The sequence below is a fragment of the Megalobrama amblycephala genome, linkage group LG17 (genome assembly GCF_018812025.1).
Source record: "Megalobrama amblycephala isolate DHTTF-2021 linkage group LG17, ASM1881202v1, whole genome shotgun sequence".
NCBI classification, from domain to species: Eukaryota; Metazoa; Chordata; class Actinopteri; order Cypriniformes; family Xenocyprididae; genus Megalobrama; species Megalobrama amblycephala.
In genome coordinates, this window is record NC_063060.1 from 9,779,657 (window position 1) to 9,802,080 (window position 22,424).

Below are 22,424 nucleotides of genomic sequence, written 5' to 3' on the forward strand. Positions count from 1 at the left end.
AGTGAGTTACTTACACAATGTGTATCTGATATGAATAAACTTTGGCAAATTATATTTGAATGGATTGTTATTGCTGCTTTGTTATGGCTGTTGCGTTGCGACAAGTGACACCACAGGATATCGAGTCGGCCGACAGCTCCAGATATTTAGCATGCTAGATATTTGTCTGGCGTCAGCGAGGTGTCGGCGACGCGTCAGCGAGCCTCTTTGATGCTTCGTTGAGTAGTTCACACATAGAGATTGGCGAGCGCCGATCATCTGCTGATTTTCCCCCGATCACAGCCCGACCTGTTGGAGAGATCGTTAACCCTCTGGAGTCTGAGGCTGATTTGGGGCCTGGAGAAGTTTTGACATGCCCTGACATTTGTGCTTTTTTCAGTTGTTCATGAACATATTAATGACAAAAGTGTCATTACACTGTATTCAGCACAAACTAGGCTACCATAATATGTGAGGAACATGTGTGTACATGTTTGTGTTTTTGAAGGAATAACGTTTATGCGTGGTTACTGAAAAAACAAAAAACTTAAGTCACTGATATAAGGCCAATAAAAGTATATTAAATCTGTGTTCACAAGACTTTTGGGTATTGAAGGTTGTAGACTAGAGTTTTTGCTTCAAAATTATGTAAAAATTATGCTGACTACTCTTTCATTTATAACAATATACTGATTTAGTTTTTGTAAGACACTTTTTGCCAAGAAACACGGTATGCGAGGAGGCGTGAATCTCCATGAATAATGGCTCATTCTCACCTGTGAAGACAAAAGAATTGAATAGTAATGACCTGAAAAGACTTGCATATTAATGAGGCATTTCAGTCAGGTAGGCTGTGAAAAAAAACTTCTGTGATGTCTCAAGCTCATCATGGTATATGAAACATACAGAAAAATTTTATTACAATATAAAATAATGGTTTTATATTATACTTTAAAATATAATGTATTTCTGTGATGCAAAGAGTCTGAATATAGGCTTTTAGTTTAAAAGCATGCACATTTGGAGAAATATAGGATTCTCATATGTTTATGTCAATTTTCTATACAGAGGAGTTATTTTTTATTTAATATTCATTGTTATCTCTATGAGCGCTGGTGTTTGCAATTCATACTGCAGCCGGAGGGCGCTCTGTGCATTTTAGTCCACAAATTCACCTAAGAAGAAGACGATATTCCATGAATGGTGTTTACCAATTCATACTACAGCCGGAGGGCGCTAAAGAAACAAAAACTCACTTAAAACTTATCAATAGAAGAAAACAAACAGGAATTTACTGAATGTCTTCCAGAGATCGCTAACCATGGCTTTTTCATCCAGATAAACAATTTTCAAGGCAATAAATACACGATTGAGATGATGAATGCATGTGTTGTCTCTGAATTTGCCTGTGAATAGCGCTGGCTCCGTGGGTGTGGCCGCATTAGTGGGTAATGAGCTGAATCACGGACTTCTGACATGGCTCTCTTTTCATACAGATTACATAAACAGAGAATATTTGTTTTCGATTTGACTTGCACGATTTAAAACCTGACATTTCAACGTTTTGTTAGACATAAGTATGAATTTTTGTGATTAGTATTCACTAAGTTACAGTTCATTTTCTGAGAACTATCAGATTGGACTTCGTTCAGAGGGAGATGAGAGATCACGCATCATGTTAGTTTTCTTTATTTTACAAAAAGCACAACATTTTGTTTTTACTCTGAGTGTATACAAATAAAAGGAGATATTCTATAGTTTCAATTGATGTATTACTTATGTTTCTATGACAAAAAATGACAGAGTATTTTAAGTCTGTTTTGCTGCAATGTGAAAAAAAACCTGCAAAACGCGCCGGCGCGTTTTTAGACCTCAGAGTGTTAACTTGAAAATCGGGCTTAAATTGGGCTTAAAATCCTGTAGTGTAAACTTGGCATAAGAAAAACAGAACAGGCAAACAGATAAAAAAAAAAAAAAAAAAAAAAAAAACTAAACAGATATAACCCTGACATAAGCATGCTCATTTAACCCAGTTTTTACATTTTGGATTGTCCTTGCAATCATCTAACACTCACTTAACCCTTTAAACCTGAAGTGTACCGCCAGCGGTTCACCACCCCCCGCCAAAAATTCCTAATCAAATTACTAAGCAACCACTGATAGGAATAACACAAAATAGGTATCATTTTAAAGCTTAGAAACTCATCTTTTTAATGCAACTCTTTGATCAACTCTTAGCAATTGTTTACTTGTTCCTCTAAACAAGAGTGTAGTGCCTGCGGGCGCCACCTAGCTACCAAAAAAATAATAATCATATTTTTCAAAACGACTGCCTTGATCAACACAAAATTTGATTAACTCCTAAGAAGTGCTGAGTTATTTGCTGATTAAAAAAAAAAAAAAAAAAAAAATCATAATATAAGAAATACATTTTTTTACTATGAGCTGCAATGTGTCAAAAACATCATACAGCTCAGATAGTCATGTGTCATATGTCATTTGAAATGTCTCACAGAGTAGAATACAGCAGGCACAATTGTTTTGGGCTTTGACTGAACTTGAGTTTTTGTATGTGAAGCCCCGCAAGACCCATATGTAAATAATATACTGATGCAGCAATTACTGTATGTCACATTGTTCATGAAACATGCTCTGTTTGTGGAAAATGGCACATCATTATTTACAGCGGATTCTCACGATTAAAATGATTCCAAAATCAACATAAAAAATGCATCAATCACAAGATATTCCTCACGTTATGACAAATACAACTCCAAATGTAGCTTCTACGTGGCTTTTTCGCTTATAACTTTATGAAACATGCATAGATCATAGAAAATGGCACATCATTACTTACAGTGGATGCTCCCGATTGAAGTGAGTCCAAAATCATCACAATCCAGTGCATCAATCACAAGATATTCCTCATGGAGGAACATTTTTTAAAAATGCCCATTATGGGGTGCTACTTTATTACCACAAAGTTTAATCCAGATGCAGCTCACATGTAGGGGAACTTCACCAAAAAACAATTGTCCTCCTACCTTATTTGGCTACAATGGATACAATGAACAACGCATGGGAGCGTTTGAAAGCACACAGGTGCATTTGAAAGCATTTTGAAACTGTGTAAGCGCTCGGTGAAGAGCGTGAAAGATTTCTATTTACAACATGTTTTTGAAGCGTTGATCTTTGTAGCCCATCGCGATATATCTGTTGAGCGCATGAACACAATGGCCAATCAGAGGTTTTTAAGATAGTCAGAATCAAAATGTTATGGGGAAATGCTGGTACCGTCACATTTTTAACATTTCACTATCGACTTTGTACCGAAGTACCGGTACTTTTGACAAGCCTAATATAAATACATTTTCAATTCATCAAAAAATCGTGAAAAAAAAAAAAAAAGTATCACTGTTTCCACAAAATATTAAGTGGCACAACATTGATAATAATAAGAAATGTTTCTTGAGTGCGAAATCAGCATGTTAGAGTGATTTCTGAAGGATTGTGTAATCATCTATACCATGAAAATAATTATTTACTTAATTAAATCAATCAGTAATGTAATATTGTGCATTCCTATTTGATGTCAGTAACTTAAAACTAAAAAAGCTCAGCACAATGTGTGCTGACTATTTCAAATACAGACAAATTGTTCAGTGAATTTCTAAGCACAAAGAAAGCAGAAAACAAAAGGAAGGAATATTGTGTGTAATTACAGAGGTAAAAAGGGTCACTTTGTGTAGATTGGCTTTACTATTATACATGAAATGTGTGATCTACTCTGTGCTCGCACATTCTTACTCTCTTTTTTATCTGGTGGTCTCCATTTTGTATCTCTTTGCTGCCGTTTTGCATCCTAACAAGATTCCATGATCCCTTTGTGCCATTATGCAAATTTATCATAGGCCACATGTTGCATATTAATGAGCTTGAATCTGATATGACCTCAAAAAACATTAAGCTCTGAACATACCACCCTGTTCCCCTCTCAGACACAGAATGAGAGTGATTTCTCTGGAGGAGGATGCATCTCCTGAGGGAAGTAATGTACAGAGGTCTGTTTCCTCTGAGACACCAGCTGCTGGAGGAAACACACAGACTGTGCTATTTAGATAAATTGAATTGTGGTGTGTGTGTGTGTGTGTGTGTGTGTTTAACAACAAAGCCTACTCACAATGTGCATTTTTTTTTAAGTCTAGGGATTTAATATTTCCAATCATCACACTGTGTTCTGCCCACACCAGTAAAGAACATCTCTGATTGGCTCTAAACTCTCCGCTCTCCCAATCATGTCATAATTGATCAAAGAATGAATGATTTTTCTGCTTATCTCCAACAGAGGCTCATCAATCATCTCCGATCAATAACAACTAAATCATTCAATGTGTTAATGTAATCTCTTTCCCATAATAATCTTTATTTTATCTCTGTTAAAGCTCCTGTAAGCATTTTTTTTATTTTAAATATTTTATTTATTTCAAGTAGTTTATGACTGGCACTTTTAAATTTTAAATTTAATTTTATTTAAATATTTATTTTAAGTAGCTTGTGGGTTGATGCTTTATTTTAATTATATTTTTTTAATATTATTTTATTTTATTTTAATTTTATTAAAATTAGCACTCAACCCTGTGCTTATGGTATGTGAGTTTTGGGCAAGACTACTTGTTTAACTGAAAAATGGTTGTTATCCGAATTATGTAAAAATATCTTTTGTTGAGTAAATCCATCGTTGTATGAGTGTTTCAATTAAGTCTGTTTTATAGCATCGGAACTTAAATGATGAAGTTCACAAATTTCACAATATTACTGTTTTTAATGTATTTTTGATCAAATAAATGCAGCCTGGGCAAGCGTAAGAGACTTGTAAAAAAACGGTAAAAATTCTTACCAATTAAGTATGTGCTTTTGGTACCAAATAAAATAGATTTACTCCATTGACTCCTTATCACTGAGCTGGCAATCCATTATGAGATCGTCTTATTCATGATAGATACATTCAATTTTGCCTTGAAAGTGCTGCCTACTATTTGGAACAATTGGGTATATGCCTATGAAGCCTAAAAAGTATGCAGCTCTTGGTTTGGAACGTGATGAACATGGTTAGATTGAGGAACTCTGATTTGAAATTGATTGGTTGTTTTTGAGGAAGTTAACTAGGCATTACCGGCTGCCACTGACTTGGATAAAAAACTTTATGAGCCTTATTGATGCTTTACTCAAGCGCTTGACAATATGGTTTACGATTCATATGAGTGAGTATGTGTTTTCTTGATCAGCCGGCGGGGAGTTATTGACGGCCTGGGAGGAGATCACAGAATTATACATCATGTTATGAATCTATCAGCTTAAAGCTCGAGTGCTTGTCATCTTCTTCTCCTCATTTATCTGAAAGAGAGTGAACCTTTCTTACTTTATCATCTTCTTTCTTCCTCTTGAAATATAGAGAAACGTCAGGAGAGGAGCGTATGATTAACTCCAGAGAGATGGAGATACGAGGGATGCGGAGAGTGAGAGAACAGTGGAAATGACAGTTGGCTTTCGGTGTGTAGCGTCAGATTGTGTTTTGTGGAAAGAACGTATATTGTTCATCTTTTCTCTCTCTTGTGACATCACTCGTTACTTATAACCATCTCGGTGTGACAGGCTTCGCTCCGAGCGGGAGCACACGGGGATGCAATTAAGTCAGTTCGTCATATATGTGCGTGTGTGTGTGATGGACCCAGAAGGAAGGGTAGAAGGAGAATGGCCATTGGTGGGTTTAGGAGTTGGATGTTAATCCATTTACACTGATGTAGTTTGACTCCAGAAATTTGTGTGGTAGCCCCTACAGCATAACAAAACTCAACAGCATTGTACTGACATGTGCAGTGTCATTTTTTTAAAGAACAATTACTCATGCGTGCAAACTTGAGCATAAAAAACAGTATCACAAACTGAATAAAAGTAGGTCATTCTCTATCTATCTATCTATCTATCTATCTATCTATCTATATATCTATCTATCTATCTATCTATCTATCTATCTATCTATCTATCTATCTATCTATCTATCTATCTATCTATCTATCTACACACCGTTCCAAATTATTATGCAAGTGACATATCAGTAAGATTTCAGTAGAATAAACAATTAGATTTTAGTTTTTCTAAGAAAATGTTTGTTTATTTATCCATGTCTTTTTAGATAACTGGTATTAATCTCAGACAAAATAATTTGCCAGATCTATGGAAACCCTACTTAGAGGTTGTTCCACATTATTAAGCAAGTCACAGTTCTCATGCAATATGGGGAGGAAGAAAGATCTTTCTGAAGATGAAAAGCATGAAATGGTGCAATGATGTGCAAAAGGCATGAAAACAACTTATATTTTGTGAAAACTGAATGGAGATTATCGAATTATCGTAAGATTTGTGAGTGATTTAGAGCATAGCAGAACTCGGTCAGATAAAGGCTTATTAATGAAAGTTCCTGTCAAAAAAAGTAATTGTATTAAAAGGGCAGCTATAAAAAAGCCAGTGTTAAGCAGCAAACGGGTATTTGAAGCTGCTGGTGTCTCTGGAGTCTCAAGAAGCTCTCCATGCAGGCTGGCAGTTGTGCATAAAGATGCATTTTAGACACCACTAACCAAACCTCACAAAGAGAAACATTAACAGTGGGTGTAGAAATACATGAAGACTCATTTTTTAAATAGTTTTATTCACTGACTAATGCTGTACTACAATAGATGGTCTAAACGGATGGATTTCTGGATGGTTGGTGAATGACCACCACGTTCCAACAAGACTGCGACGTCAGCAAGGAGCTGACGGGTGATGATTTGGGCTGGAATACTGGGAAGTGAGATGGAAGGTCCCTTTAGGGTCTCTGAGGGTATTAAAATGACACTTGCAAGATACGTGAAGTTCATAACTGGCCATTTTCAGCTATGATATAAAAAGAAGGATAGTGCCTTCTGAAATACAATGCACTATGCACTATCCCATGCTGCAAAATGCATCTTTACGCACAACTGCCAGCCTGCATGGAGAGCATCTTGAGACTCCAGAGACACCAGCAGATTCAAATACCTGTTTGCTGCTGAACACTGGCTTTTTTATAGCTGCCCTTTTAATAAAATTAATTTTTTTGACAGGAACTTTCATTAATAAGCCTTTATCTGACCGAGTTCTGCTGTGCTCCAAATCACTCACAAATCTTATGATAATTTGATAATCTCCATTCAGTTTCAGAAAATATTAGTTGTTTTCATGCCTTTTGCACAACATTGGACCATTTCATGCTTTTCATCTTCAGAAAGATCTTTCTTCCTCTCCATATGACATGAGAACTGTGACTTGCTTAATAATGTGGAACAACCTCTAAGTAGGGTTTCCATAGACCTAAGTAGACCTGCCAAATTATTTTGTCTGAGATTGATACCAGTTATCTAAAAAGACATGGATAAATAAACAAACATACATTTTCTTAGAAAAACTAAAATCTGAATGTTTGTTCTAGTGAAATCTTACTGATATGTTACTTGCATAATAATTTGGAACGTGGTGTATCTATCTATCTATCTATCTATCTATCTATCTATCTATCTATCTATATATCTATATATCTATCTATGTAGTGCAAATAGCTTCCCTTGTTGGCAAATGCTATTTACACTAGCTCCGCCCATCAATGTCTGGTTGGACCAAGACCAAGTTTTAAAAAATAATTCAATATCTTCAGTGGTGCAGGGCAGCAGTATCGAGTAAGTCTCACAGACCAGGCTTTTAATGCAATTGACACGGGTTAGATTCCGCCTTTTGCCGAGTTCACATCTTTTTTCAATAAAAATGAAAATAATGTTCTAAAAGTGAAAATAAACTGCGAACGAGTGTTTAATAATATTAAAAAGTGTTTTTTTTGGGTAGGGTTAGGGGAAGGTGTAGGAAGGTTTTTTTTTTTTCTCCCAATAAGGCAGCATATATTTTCACTTAGTGTAAATAGCATCTAGGCTATCGCTAAGAAAATACGTTATTTTTACTTAAATGGTGCTTTATATTTTTCAGGGAAGTCTAACAGTATTCAGGTACAGAAATTGAATAATCAAATGTAAAATAACACTACATAAATAGTAGGGGTATAACGGTGCACAAAATTCACGGTTCGGTTCGATACGATACACTGGTGTCACGGTTCGGTTCGGTACGATTCGATGCGTTTTAGATACAGCAAAAAGAAAAAAATTATTATTAGAGTAAGGTCTCATATCCGCGGCTATAAATGTACCAATCACCGCGGTGATGTCTGTCTAAATGCTGCGGGGATAGTTTGTGGCGTGTATGTTTCTCCTTTTTTTTCGTTTTGTTCCAGATACTGACACACTGGGGTGATGTCGGCGTAAATGAGTTGACATGTTTGAAATATTCCCGCTGGTGTACCCTATTGTCAAGTAGCAGATGCGACATACCGTTGTTTTTTTATCCACCACTCTCTTGCCATCACCATCATAGCTTACAGGGAATCCAAAGTGCACCCAAACACCAGACCTGTTGGTTATTGGAGGATCTTATATTTCTGGTCTGTTAAACGCATTAGCCATTTTGCAACGAGCCTTCAGCGCGTACTGAGTGAGTAAGTGCCTGACTGAGTAGCCTAATATAAACATATAAGTTGGTGTTTTTTTTTCTTTGGGGGTGTCAGGGGCGTTGCCTGTTACGTCGTTTGGGTTATTGGGCTACCTTGTTGAATGCAAAACATTATATTTCACACACTTTTTTATTTTCCAAATGTAATTAATTAGTCCAACGAACCGTTCGGTACATAATGCGTACCGCGTACCGAACCAAAAGCCTCGTACCGAACGGTTCGATACGAATACGCGTATCATTACACCCCTAATAAATAGAATTAATCTATATTAAAGCTACAAAAGTGATTTTTCTCTTTGTGTTTTGTTGTTGAATTAACATTCATGACACAAAAAGCAGCAGGAATATTAGGCTGCTGTCACTTTAAGAATGAATGCGCGGATCCAAAATACAGTTACACATCTGTTTTCTTTCTCAGTTGTTACCTCCACCTAAGCCATGAACAACTGTGTTTACGAGGATACTCACAAAGCTGAAGATAAAGAAATTCAGTGATCACATGCATCTGCGCGGCTCTGTGTGTGTGCGCACAGAAAACAGCCACACGTTCAGGATAGACTCCGTCTCGCACTTTCTTGCTCTCAGATGGTTTAAATTGCTTGAATGTTAAAACTGACAGGACCTAAAACACATGCAAATGATAAACTTTAATTGTATAATGGTAAAACTTTGCAATAATCCAAGAATCATGTGCATTTTGAATCATGGTGTCTGATTAACAATCCCTATACTTAGACATCCTGTGATGTGACTATTAACAAAAGCAAATGAACTACTTAAAAAGCCATTGCTGTCTCAGGAAAAAAAAAAAATCAAAGACAGAATGAAGTTTTTGGCAGAATATGGGAAGTTGTTTGATGAGTGATGAATCACAATGAAACATGAGTTGCATGGTGATGCTCCAGAGTGCTGTCTTCAAAAGTCTGCTGTGAAATATAATAATGAAAGCATCTCTACCACAGTGAAGCATGGAGGAATAGTGCCATTGTATGGGGAGCCTTTTTAGCTGCTGGTATTGGTGAGCTGCTTCACTTAATGCTTTGGAGTTTTTTGATGCTGTTGGAAAATGTGTGTAAAGTTGCCATGAGATATTCATTAAGTCCCTCTTTACATATATACTATATATATGAGGGACACAACTGGCACCCGTTTTGTGGAATTTTGTAAGTGTCTTTCCTTGCTTTGATGATCATTGATGGAAAAGTCTGCTATCAATCCAATCTATCGCTTTCAACCATCTTATCTGTGTTTGGTGGAGTGTGTGTATGTGGATTATTCTCCCGGCTGGTCAAAGATATCTTCCTTGATAACGTCAGACAAGAGCTTGACCACTTAATGGACAAAGACAGCTTATTCTATATCTGTCTTCAGAAACACAGGGCCATTGTGGGTGCAAAGGTGCCACTGTAGAGGTTTTGTGCTCTAAAGCAGCGATTTTCAATCCGTATTTATTTATTTATTTATTATTAATACAAGTATAATAATAAATATTATTATTGTTGTTATTATTAAATGTTAATTCAATAATATATTTATGTAATAATACAAAAATGTTTATTAAATAAATAGTTTATTTATGTATTCTTTCATTTATTTAATATTAATTAATATTACAATAACTTATTAAACTTTAACCTAAAACTTTGGGGGGTAAAAGCAAACTAAATATTCAAATTCCTCATAATTCTTTCTTTTTGTCTGCTTTTCAGAAACATTAATGGACACCCGGACCGCCACAGCAGAGCTCGGGTGGACGGCGTACCCTTCGTCAGGGGTGAGTGTGTGTTTGCATGAATAAGTGACCTACAGAACTGCTCACACTATGTTAAAATACTTACCCTGTGTCTTTTATTTTTAGAAAAGCACATTAATCTGAAAACTCCTTCTATTCACCCTTCAGCAACAGCTTACTAGACGAAGAGGGTTCCGATTAGCTCTAAAATATGCCATAAAATATGTTTGTACTACAGGTGCCATGTCTGAACAGTGAAATTAAGAGATCTTTCTCTTAATCTTTCTTTCTCTTTCTCTCACACACACATGCACACGCACACACCTCTTTCTCTCCCTGCTGATGGGTACAAAGTAAAACCCTCATCGCAATCGCCGTACGCATTACACTCCGCAGTTCAGAAGGACTTAATGACATAATGGGTCCACTTAAGGTAAAAAAGCACCTCTGAATCCATCTAAATGTGGTCCGGAGGAGAGCGGGCTACTGTAATGACAGCTGCAGCACTGCTGAACCTGCAGAGAAATATAAAGGTTTCATTGAACTCTCAATAAGGGCACAAGAAATTGTTCTGTCTGAGTGTTTTCAGTATTATTTCATGGAGGTTATGTAGAAAGTGATACTGTTTCCATTGGATACAGTTATACCAAACATACAGTCAAACCAAAATGTATTCAGACACTTTGAACATTTCATTCATTAACACAGTTTATTCACTATAGCTGAAAAAAATGCTAATAAAATATGACAAGATTTCAGAGTAAAAAAAAAAAAAAAAAAAATCTTAATTATGTCAGATAACACTTAAGCAAAACATGGTCAAGTCAAAGTGTCTGAATAATTTTTAGTTTCCAAATTTTTATCAGTTTTACTGGTGGTCCACTGTACAAAGAATGTTTGGGTATAATATGTCACAGTTTACTTTATTTTGCTATCCTCACTTACATAAATGAACTATAGTGTCCTGCACCCGCTAGTAAAAATATATCAAAAATATCAAAAAATGTCTGAATAAGTTTTGGTTTGTCTGTATATTTGCACAATAGCACACTGACTGGTGATTTTATCAGTGTTAACTCATTTTTGTCCTAACCATCTGCATCCATGACAGGCGGCCGACAGTTTCATCTCATAGCTCCACCCACACTGAAATCTCAAATAATTTCACTTCACATTACTATAAAACATCAAAATACATTATGATCAGCTGTGATTTAGTTATTTCATGGAATTGTTTTCCTTCAAGGACAGAAAAAACTGGAAACTTGTGCCATGCCTGGTTTGGACAGTGTTAATTCTTGTCGGTTCCCTTACAAAACAAACAAAAACAGAAAAAGGTAAATGTAATTTCTGGTAAAATACCATAGTCATTGCCATAGACGCCTGTTTCAAACGTCACATTTTTAAAATTTCAGTACCAGCTTGGTACCGAAGTACCAGCACTTTTGACAATCACTACATTTATTGTAACTTAATAAAGTGTAAATTAGCCATTAAAGGGGCTCTATGTAGGAATGACACCCAGTGGTCGACATAGGTACTGCAGTCCAAATTCAAAATATTGTTTGGCCCGCCCCCTCGTTCAAAGACACAGGTTGCCAGCAACAAGAGGGAGCGCAATTCACAATGAAAGCTGAGGAGACTTACACACTGTAAGCTGATGAGTTGATTTATCTGTGTTTTAATATGCTGTCGTTCATAGAGATATTTAGATGGATGCAGAGGCTTTTTAGGTCAGGTAGAATCTGCTATTCTCTTACCCAGTTTGTTTGCTGGTTTCCATGGCTACAATACGCAGTGTCGCCAGCTGGCAACCTGTGATGTCGAAATACTATCGGATAAACTGGCAGCACACGGTTTCGCACAGACCAAAACAAAGACAGACATTCTGACACTGAATGCACATTTCAAAGTAGAATATCTGGCTGTAGATTGTTTTTCGGAGAAGCAAGTTGGTGAACTTAGCATGTTTCCTAAATATCTGCAAACATATTGTGGAATTTTTATGCTTTATTAAAGTGAAAATCTTACATATAGCCCCTTTAATTAAGTCATATTGAGTTGTAAATTAAATTGTAAATTAAGATGATTTTTTTAAAGCCAATTGTTTACAGAGGGTCTAAAAATGTAATTTATTATGATTTTGCTATAATAACATTGACTGGAGTGAGCTATGATATATTGGTTGCCGTGGTACATTTTTCTAAGAGATTGCCCCCCCCCCCCCCCACCCTTTCTCTATTTGAGACAGCTGTGCTTTAAAATTAATAATAAAAGTATCCACAGATGGTCACCGGAGGCCACACACACCCACACAAGCATATGACACATGTCTGACAGTGATGGACAGGAAATTTAGTGAGAGGAAATCCATTAGCTCTTCATGCAACAGACAGCCAGATTCCTCCCTGTAATTAGTGCAGTTTGCTGAGGCAAGCATCGCTAGTGCTGTTACTTAAGGTGAAGGATTTGAACAAACAGGAAGGATTTTGCACTTTAACAAGCACCACTCACATTTACTTCAGATAATGTCATCTATCTATCTATCTATCTATCTATCTATCTATCTATCTATCTATCTATCTATCTATCTATCTATCTATCTATCTATCTATCCATCTATCCATCCATCCATCCATCCATCCATCCATCCATCCATCCATCCATCCATCCATCCATCCATCCATCCATCCATCCATCCATCCATCCATCGTGACTTAATGTTGCATGTTTTTCATGGATTATAATTTTCATGTTTAAATTATATGATCACATAGATATTTGTTTAAATATCTAAATATTTTTCTTTATGTAAAATGTATTTATTTATTTATTTTCATTGTTATTTTTATATTGTTATTTTATATCTTTGTGGTGTTTTTCATGGACATTTACTTCACATAATGTATATTATATTATTATGAGCACTGTGTAATAAATTATGAATTATATAAATTATATTTATGTATTATTAATAGTTACATTTACTTCATATAATGTATATTATATTATTATAAAGGTTATATAATACATTGTAAAATAATAATAATTATAACGACTATTCTCTATATCACAATTCTCTCCTGGGGGTCACAGTTCTTTTTTCTTCTTCTTTTGGACTATATATTGAGATATTTTTTTTTCCTTGCTATTTCTCTTGCTTTTTCTTACTCTTCTGCTCTTTTCTCCTTACTTCATTCTCTCTTTGGGGTCACATGTGAAGGTTTAACCCCACTCGTCCTTCACACGCACTATTGACTGCTTTTCACGATTCATTCACACCATTTGGCGAATTCTCACAGCTGCCCCCTCCAGCACACCCGCATCAGTCTTTCTCTAATACGTCTTGCTTTCCATTAGCCCCCCCAAACCCGTTTCCTTTTCTCTAAAAAAGAAATCCCTAAAATCCCCAATTCCTCACAGACCTCAGCCGGCCACTCCTGCTAGAAAGGCTCACACACACATCTTGAGCTCGAATGGCCGATTGTTCCCCTGTCTCTGCCATTACCTTTCACGCCTGCTTGCCCCGGCCCTCACCCAAAGGTCAGAGGTCGGCTGCTTCTTCAGCAGCCCATATTTAATTTATCATCCCAGTCTGTGTATATGTGTGTGTGTATAATGCTCCCAGGAGACTTAGAGATGTGCTCTTGATTATATGATGTATGTGCCATACCATGATTTCCCTTTCTGCTGTCACAGCAGTCGTACTTTAGCATGTGTGAATGTATTGATCGCATGGAGTCTTGGTGATTTGGAAGGGAAAGTAGACATTCACTCCATATGAATCTGAATTAATTGTCCAGGCTGTAACTCTTAGTTGTCACTTATAATTTAGCCACTTTTTCCCATAATGCAACAGGAGCAGTGCTGCTGGGTCAAACTAGGGCTGCACGATTAATCGCAGTTAACCCGAAATCACGCTTAAACCATTTGGCTTAGTGCGATTATGAAATCGCAAAGGCTGTGATTATTTTTTTGATACGCAGCTTGTCAGTGAAGCAGTAGTCTGTGATCAGTAGTAAGTGCTGCTCCATCTGAAAGCAGTGCAAATTTGAGTCGCTTATAACGTGCATTTGAAAAAGCAGCATGCGTCAAACATCTTTCCAAATATGAGAAGCATTTACAGACCTCTTGTCCAACAAAAGACAACATTTAATAACATTTTTTTTACTCCAAACTCACTTCATAATATCAGTCAAGTGTTTGAAAACATCCTTCTATGAGATGATGTGGCTTCTTACACAGAACAAGGCATAAAAGAATAATATTTCATAGTATTCTATACAGTGATAAAGGCTATGTTGATTACCACTGAAGTATAAATATACTTTATTATCATAAAAATACCCGAAAAGGCTTGAACTCAGATAAACCATATATTGTCATAGTCGTGTGTTTATTAGTCATGTTTAAGCAAAGCATTTCAATCATCTGTTTATTCTGCTACAATGATGGTGCGATGCCCATAGGGATTTCCTGGAACTAAGTGTGTTAACGTTCTTCCACCCTCTGGTTTTAAGATAGATCAGCATTTAGCCTTACTTTCTTCTGAAAAGCTGTGCTTAAAAAAATTGCAGCCAATTGCCAAATCGTGTGCGGTTTATTTTCGATTCATCGTGCAGCCCTAATACAAACCTAGAAAACTTTCCATGTCTTATTATCTTATTAGTGTTGCCATTATTTTAGCTTAAAAATACACATAAACCCTTAGCAAAAACTTCTGAATGAGCTTAAAGGAATAGTCAAAAATCAATCATCTTTACATACCTTTTTGTTGTTCCAAATCTGACTTTTACATTTTACGTTTATGCATTTGGCAGATGCTCACTGAGCAAAAGTTTGGGGTTGGTAATATTCTTTTTTCTTTCTTTTATCTCTTATCTCTTTTGTCTCTTATGCTCACCAGTGCTGTGTGTTTATTTGATTTGACTGCATTTAATATTGTGAAATATTATTACTATATCTGTTTTATTTGTTAATAGATTTTAAAATGTAATTTATTCCTGTGGCAAAGCTTAATTTTCAGTGTCATTACTCCAGTCTTTATGTCACATGATCCTTCAGAAATCATTTTAATATGCTGATTTTCAAGAAACATTTCTTATTATTATCAACATTGAAAACAGTTGATCTGCTCAATATTTTTGTGGAAACATGTAGTGATACATTTTATTCATGATTATTTGATGAAGAGAAAGGAAAGCTTTTATTTGAAGAAAAAAAAAAAAAAAAAAGTCTTGTGCAATACTTTAAAAGTCTTTACCAAAGGTTTGATCAATTGAATGTATCATTGCTAAACCAAAAATATAATTCAAAAACATTCAAAAACTCCTTGGTAGATGGCCTTGGCATTTTTTAGTGTCATACTCTACTGTTTTTTCAACCATGAAACAAAATAAATTAAAACATAGAGGCTGTCAAGTTCTAAAAATGTCTAAAATGTAAACAACAACAAAAAGAATATTGTTTTGTGAATTATATTCCGAGCCATACATGATTTATTTCCTATAATAGGTCTTTCCTTCTCTGTGCCTCATGATTCCCTTCAGTGGTTTCTCTGGATTTACCAATTGAGAAGCCTTGGCTGCTTTAGTATAAAAAAAAGTGTGTGTGTGTGTGTGTGTGTGTGTGTGTGTGTGTGTGTGTGTGTGTGTGTGTGTGTGTGTGTGTGCGCGTGCATGTGTGTGGTAGATTAAAAAAGGCCTTAATTGAAGTCTACCCAGTCTTTTTGCTCTTCTGTTCTTCTGAAAGCAATTTAGCCCTCTATCCTTCTCTCTGACAAGCTAAACAAGGACGGTCACTATCTTTGCTGTTTTCTCTTAGCTCAATCACAGCCGTCCATGTGCCTGCAGCTTTTCAAATGCCCTTCGTTCCATTCCCTCTTTATTCAGCTTTCATTTTTCCCCTCTCTTTTCTAATCTCACCCACTCGTTCTCACTCTGAGTCTGGGAAGTCTTTTGTTTGCCTTACACTGCAAAGAAACATTTCTTACTCAGTATTTTTGTTGTTGTTGTTTTTCAGTTAAAATATCTTAAACATCCTTAAAATAACATCAGGGTTTTTGTATACGCTACTGTTCAAAAGTTTGGGGTCGGTAAGTTTTTAAAAAAAAATGTTTTTGAAAGAGGTTTCTTATGCTGATCAAGGCTGCATTTATTTGTTCAAAAATACAGTAAATTGAAATTATAATTATTACAGTTTAAAATAACTGCTTTCTTTGTGAATATATTTTAAAATGTAATTAATTCCTTTGATGGAAATGCTGAATTTTACAGCATCATTATTTTACAATGTATTACTCCAGACTTCAGTGTCACATGATCCTTCAGAAACCATTCTAATATAATATTGATGTATCTATGTATGTATCTATGTATGTATGTATGTATGTATGTATGTATGTATGTATGTATGTATCTATCTATCTATCTATCTATCTATCTATCTATCTATCTATCTATCTATCTATCTATCTATCTATCTATCTATCTATCAATCAATCAATCATCTAGTCAGTCTGTCTGTAGTAGTAATTTAAGTTAGTTCTATATAGAGTCTCGGTGTGCAAGCATGTGAGCCTGCTGTGGCTTTGCTTTAGGTGCTGCTTATGTGTGCAGTGTGAAACAAGCGTTACTCTAGCAGTATATACCTACTGCTGACCCGCTATATGTGCCACATTTCCACCTCAGTAAGGAATGACCAACCTGAGATTCATACCACAAATAAGCTTGAGGAGCTTGCTGTAGCTGCAGATGACATCTGTCTGTTGCAGAATCATATTTGAGAAGAGAAGTCCGGATGTTTATTGATGTCTAAGAGCAGATATTGTACAGACGCTGCATATTTCCTTAGGGATTTACACTCTGTCTTTTATAATCAAATCTCTCAGTAGAAAAAGACAGCAAAGAAGGACCAAAAACAATTGGGGGACACAGAATCTTTTTTATGGTCAGGATATATTTCATCTGTATTCCTTTTCTCAGCCGTCTTCATGACTCTTTCACTTTCAAGAGGGGTGTTGTTTCTTAAAGTGTTAGTTCTCCCAAAAATGAACATTCTGTCATTAATTACTCTCCCTCATGTCCTTTTTGGATTGTAAAACTAATCCATATGAATTGAGGGATTCAGTCCAAATTTTCTGAAGAGACTTGATCACGTTATATGATGAACTTATTGAATTTAGGCTTTTCAGCCTAAAAATTTGGACAAAACCACTCAATTCATATGGATTAGTTTTACAATCTCTTTATGAACTTTTCAAAGAGTCAAAGTGTAATTTGAGTAGCTGTTAATGGAGGGACAGAAAGCTCTCAGATTTCATCAAAATCTAAAAAATCTACATTTGTGTTCTAAAGATAAACAAAAGTCTTGTGGGTTTAAAACAACATGAGGATGAGTAAAGCCCCGGGTATACTTCACTTTCCGCGCCCGGACGCGTCACGCGCGCAGTCACATCCGTGCGTCTTTCAAAGTATACTACACCATGGATGCGCGCAGATGACCGCGTTCGTCACATGCGCAGTACAGTTTTTTTCTATGCTCTACCAAACATCGGAGAGCAGCACTGAGTCGTGTCATCAACGTGACATTCACTGGGCGGAGAAGAAAAGAAGTGCATCTTTTCCCATATTTTACTTATCCCGCTCCATGAATTTGCCGCCCTAAACACGTCTTTGTACTCTTTCAAACACGAATTGTACAAATGTGGTTACTTTCTAATCTCTTCGCACAAACGCTGGTCAAGTTCGCTGTCCATTGTTGTGTTTTTCTCTTTTTTCAAGCGTGTTGTTTTTAAACCGGTCTTTTCACACTCTTCTTTGACGGCTGAACACTGTGCTCAATACTGTGCATATTGCCACCTAGTGGACTCTTCTATACTGCTTTCGCATGCGCTGTTGCACGCGGACTGTCCGCGCGGTCTTGAAATTTGGCCTGTACGCGGCCAGGGTGTGCGGCCAGCCGCGAGCCCTCCGCATGACAAAAATTACGTCATGCGGACGGTGCACGAACGCGGACGGCCGAAGTATACCCGGGGCTTAATTAATGAAAGAATTTTCATTTTTGTGTGAATTATCCCTTTAATATTAGTCAAAGAACAAAAAATTGTTACATTACTGTTATCCATCCTTTCTTTAAAACTTAAAAGTAAACGTTTTTTTTTTTTTTGCTGCTGTACCTTTAAATGTAAAAGTAATGAACTGTTATAATTGGCTAAGCTCTTCTCATGTAAAATGAGTTACGACATCCCTGCATATTTCGTATAATACTGTGTGTATGTGTAAATGTAGATGGCCATATGTTAATGTGCCTATGGTTGTGACATCATAACCATGACAATTTCTCAACCAGTTTTTGCCTTTAGTTTCAACTTGAATTATAATTTTGTTTGTTTGTTTTGTTTTTTGAAAATGCAAAAAACTCGCTGTCATAACTCTAAGGTGCATTCGGTGGTTGTTAGGACGTTGCTTTGTGGTTGCTACGATGCTGTGTGGTTGCTTGGGCGTTACTATGTGGTCTAACACAGAACACCCTAGCAACCATGTTACACTGAGGCCCCGTCCACACGAAGCCGGAGCTTACCCCAATCCGATCTTTTTTCCCCTCGTTCTAAAAAGAAAATCCCGTCCACACGGCGCCGTATCAAGAAATGCACTTAAAGCAGCAAAGGAGACTTGGAGCATGCGCATAAACCTTGCGCGCTGAATACAAACTATAGCAAAGCTTACTGTGTGTTCACACCGCCAGCGGCGAGAGCGTCAAATTGACAGGAAGTCATTCATTTTCAAAGAGAGCCGGCGGTGAACTCCGGGCCTCCGGCGAGAGCAGCGTGGCATGTCTAGGACGGTGAGAGCGTCGAGGAGAGTTGAAATCAAGTCAACTTTATGGTAATGAGCTATGACGCGGTTCGGCAGCAACCATTCGGAATGTAGAGGTCCTCGCTTGAGAGGATTCCGATTGGTTGCCACAACTAGTCATTTACTTTGACCCTCCTGCCGGCGGCGGTTTGAGCGAACAGTACAGCGTTGTTGAAATAACGCTTTATTTTGGCTCAGTAGCTTCTGCGGCACGAACACAAGCATGTAGAGTCTGCTATTGCTGTTGTTGGTGTGTTTTGTGGTGTTAGCGCGTCTGACTAGGGTCGACACGTGGGGTGATGACATCATCGTTTCTGAAAATATACGGATTGCCCCGTCCACACGATAACGCAAAGACGCCGTTTTCAAATGTATCCACTCTGGGACCCGGTTTCAAAAAATAGCGGTTTCACCGTTCGAAAACGCCGGATCCATGTGGACGAAACGCCTATCCGATAAAAAAATTGTGCGGTTTCACAGAAACGCGTCTCTGTGTGGACGGGGCCTAAATTGTGCTTTTTTTAAAAGAAAAAACAAAAACAAAACGTCTTTGTAATGCCCTGGAAACCACCCAGAACACCCAAGCATTGTGACAGTAAGATGGTGGACAAGCACCTCTCCGAATATGTAAAAATCTCGTATTTTAATGTTTTTAGTGTGCACTCCTCCTTTATTTTAGTATGAACCCGAGGTTAAGTGTAGTTTTGCACCAAATTATCAAGAGGAAAGGGAGAGAGAAGGTGGCACTCATGTACACTTTGCCATCTCTACTCGAACACATTAAGAGCACTGTTCTTCAAAGAGCAATGGCCCGCAACAGCACTACACAAAGTGCAATCCCTCGCACACTTCTGGGTGCAGTATGTGTGTTTTAAAGTGATTTCTCTGTGTTAAGTGCTTTGGGTCACTTAAGAACCCATATGTACGAGAGTATGTGTTTGTAAAGTCAGCGATGGACTTGTAGCTAGTTTTGAGTTAACACTTAGTGACAAGTGGCAGCGTGCACAGGCTTTTTTCTTCCTCTCCTGTTGAGGTGTGTGTGAGAATAGATGTTTTTGCTGCATTTTCTGCCTTTAGATCACTTAGGTGGATGTACTCAAGAATATCTGGCCTTCTTTCTTGTATATTTAATGTTTTGTTCTCTTTTATACTTAGCAACAATGCTACATATACACACTACTCAGACGATGCCACTTCAAGGAGGTGATTTAAGGCGCGCCATGTCCTAAAAACAAGACAAGTTTTTCCAAAGGCTGAGGTCTCTTAGTGTCTAGTCACACAGAGCCAAACTTTTGACTGCCAGCATAAAGTCTGGTCCACTTTGCAGTTTGTCCTGGCCAAGAATTGGTGATTAAAAGAGGAAGAGACCATGCGACATTATGTAATGTGATCAACGGCCATTTGTGTTGTTTGAATGGGACATTTTGCAACATTTAGTAAGTCTTGCTTTTATGCTACTCAAACCCTCTGACACTCTTTCCCCGCCATTGGTGAGTTTTTCCAGCAATGCATGTTTTCACTGTTAAACGATAGGGTAGTACAGAATCTCTGAATCAAAAAAACAAACAAAAAAACAGAAACGAGCAATAGAAGATTGCTTACATGTGTGTAAGCATGCTTCTTAAGTTTTGTAGAACAATCTTAAATCTTAAAAAAAGATAAAAAATAAATAAATAAAACTTAACCCTCTGGTGCTGCTCGGTCATGTTTGACCAAAATATTTTACGTTTTACGTGAAACCAGCTCTTCCACTGAGGTAAATCCTTTTAGAATTATTCTTCACTGCATCTCAAAATGATGAAAAGTAGCCTACATGAAACTGACCAAGCTTGATGCGTTTTTCTGAGTTGACGCGGACGTTCACTCTGTTGAATGTATCGCCTCAGAGTTTGCGTCTGAATAGCACGCCCGTTCCGTGGGTGTGGCCGCATTAGCAGATAATGAGCTGACTCGCAAACGTCTGACAACCTTCTCTTTTCATACAGATTACATAAACAGAATATTTGTTTTTCGATTTGACTTACATGATTTAAAACCTGACATTTCAACATTTCTTTAGACATATGTCTCATTTTTTTGTGATTAGTATTCACTAAGATACATTTCTTTTTCTGAGGACTCTCAGAATGGACTTCCTTCAGAGGGAGACGACAGATCACGCATCATGTTAGTTTTCTTTATTTTGCAAAAAGCACAACATTTTGTTTTTACTCTGAGTGTACAAAAAGAAAAGAAGACATTCTATAGTTTCAATTGATATATTACTGCTGTCTATATGACACAAATTGATGGAGTATTTTAAGTTGATTTTGCTGCTATGTGAAAAAAATCCAGTAAAACGCACCGACGCGTTTCCCGACTTCAGAGTGTTAATTCTTGCTGGATAAGTGTGAGCTTTATAGGCCAATTTATTTAAACTTTTCTTCATATTTGACCTTAGCTAATGAAACCAACTATTTCTACACAAAAGAATAATTGATTTCCTCACTATCAGCATGAAGGGTCTCATTCTGATGGTGTTGAGTTTTCAGAAATGTTTTTGATTCTTTGTATGATAAACTTTGTACCAAGAAGTCAGATTTCATTTGTGGTGGAACCTGTTCAGCAGATTTTTGCAGAATTTTAACAGACAATATTCACAACTCAAAAATGTGTCACTTTTTGTTTCATTACCATACAGTATTTTTATCCCTTCTGCAAATTTCCCACACAGTCAATGCAGAAAAAATTTGAAAAAATTACACAGATTACATGTGGACCTAGAGTATTTTTGCATTTAGAAAACTGAGAATGTGTTTAGTTACTTCTTTCAGTCAACCAATGACACATTTTCTTAATTTATTTTACTCACTATTGTGAAGGCTGTTGGAGGAACAGGAACTTCTGCTTATTGAATCTCATAGTACAGAGAACCTTGCTCAGCGGCTTACTGATTGAGGCTGTTTTGCAATTTCTCTCTATCGTACAGAACATTTGGCTGCTTTAATTGAGGTGAACAGCCTTGGATTTGCTCAAAAGCACACACGGTCTCTGTAACCCTGACGACTGCCTTATTATGCTTCAGAGTTTGTGGCTGATGACCTTCTGGATAAGAAATTTTTTTCCTCTTTGGAGGTGTGTGTTAGGGATCCAAGTGAAAAATATTAAGTACAACTATTTTTATCTGTTTCAATTTTATAAACAGAACAGGCATCTCCTGTTGGTCTTATTTGGACAGCCCTGTC

At 36.9% G+C, this 22,424-nt stretch overlaps 1 protein-coding gene across 3 annotated transcripts in view; it reads left to right on the forward strand.

Annotated features, from left to right (window-relative positions):
* Window positions 1-22,424, forward strand: part of LOC125250480 (ephrin type-B receptor 1-B) — a 300,085-nt gene that overhangs the window by 91,997 nt on the left and 185,664 nt on the right. For all 3 annotated transcript variants that reach the window (XM_048163076.1, XM_048163078.1, XM_048163077.1), the window contains exon 2: window positions 10,323-10,387. In XM_048163076.1, coding sequence (XP_048019033.1) covers window positions 10,323-10,387 — 65 coding nt within the window. The remainder of the gene's footprint in view (window positions 1-10,322; window positions 10,388-22,424) is intronic.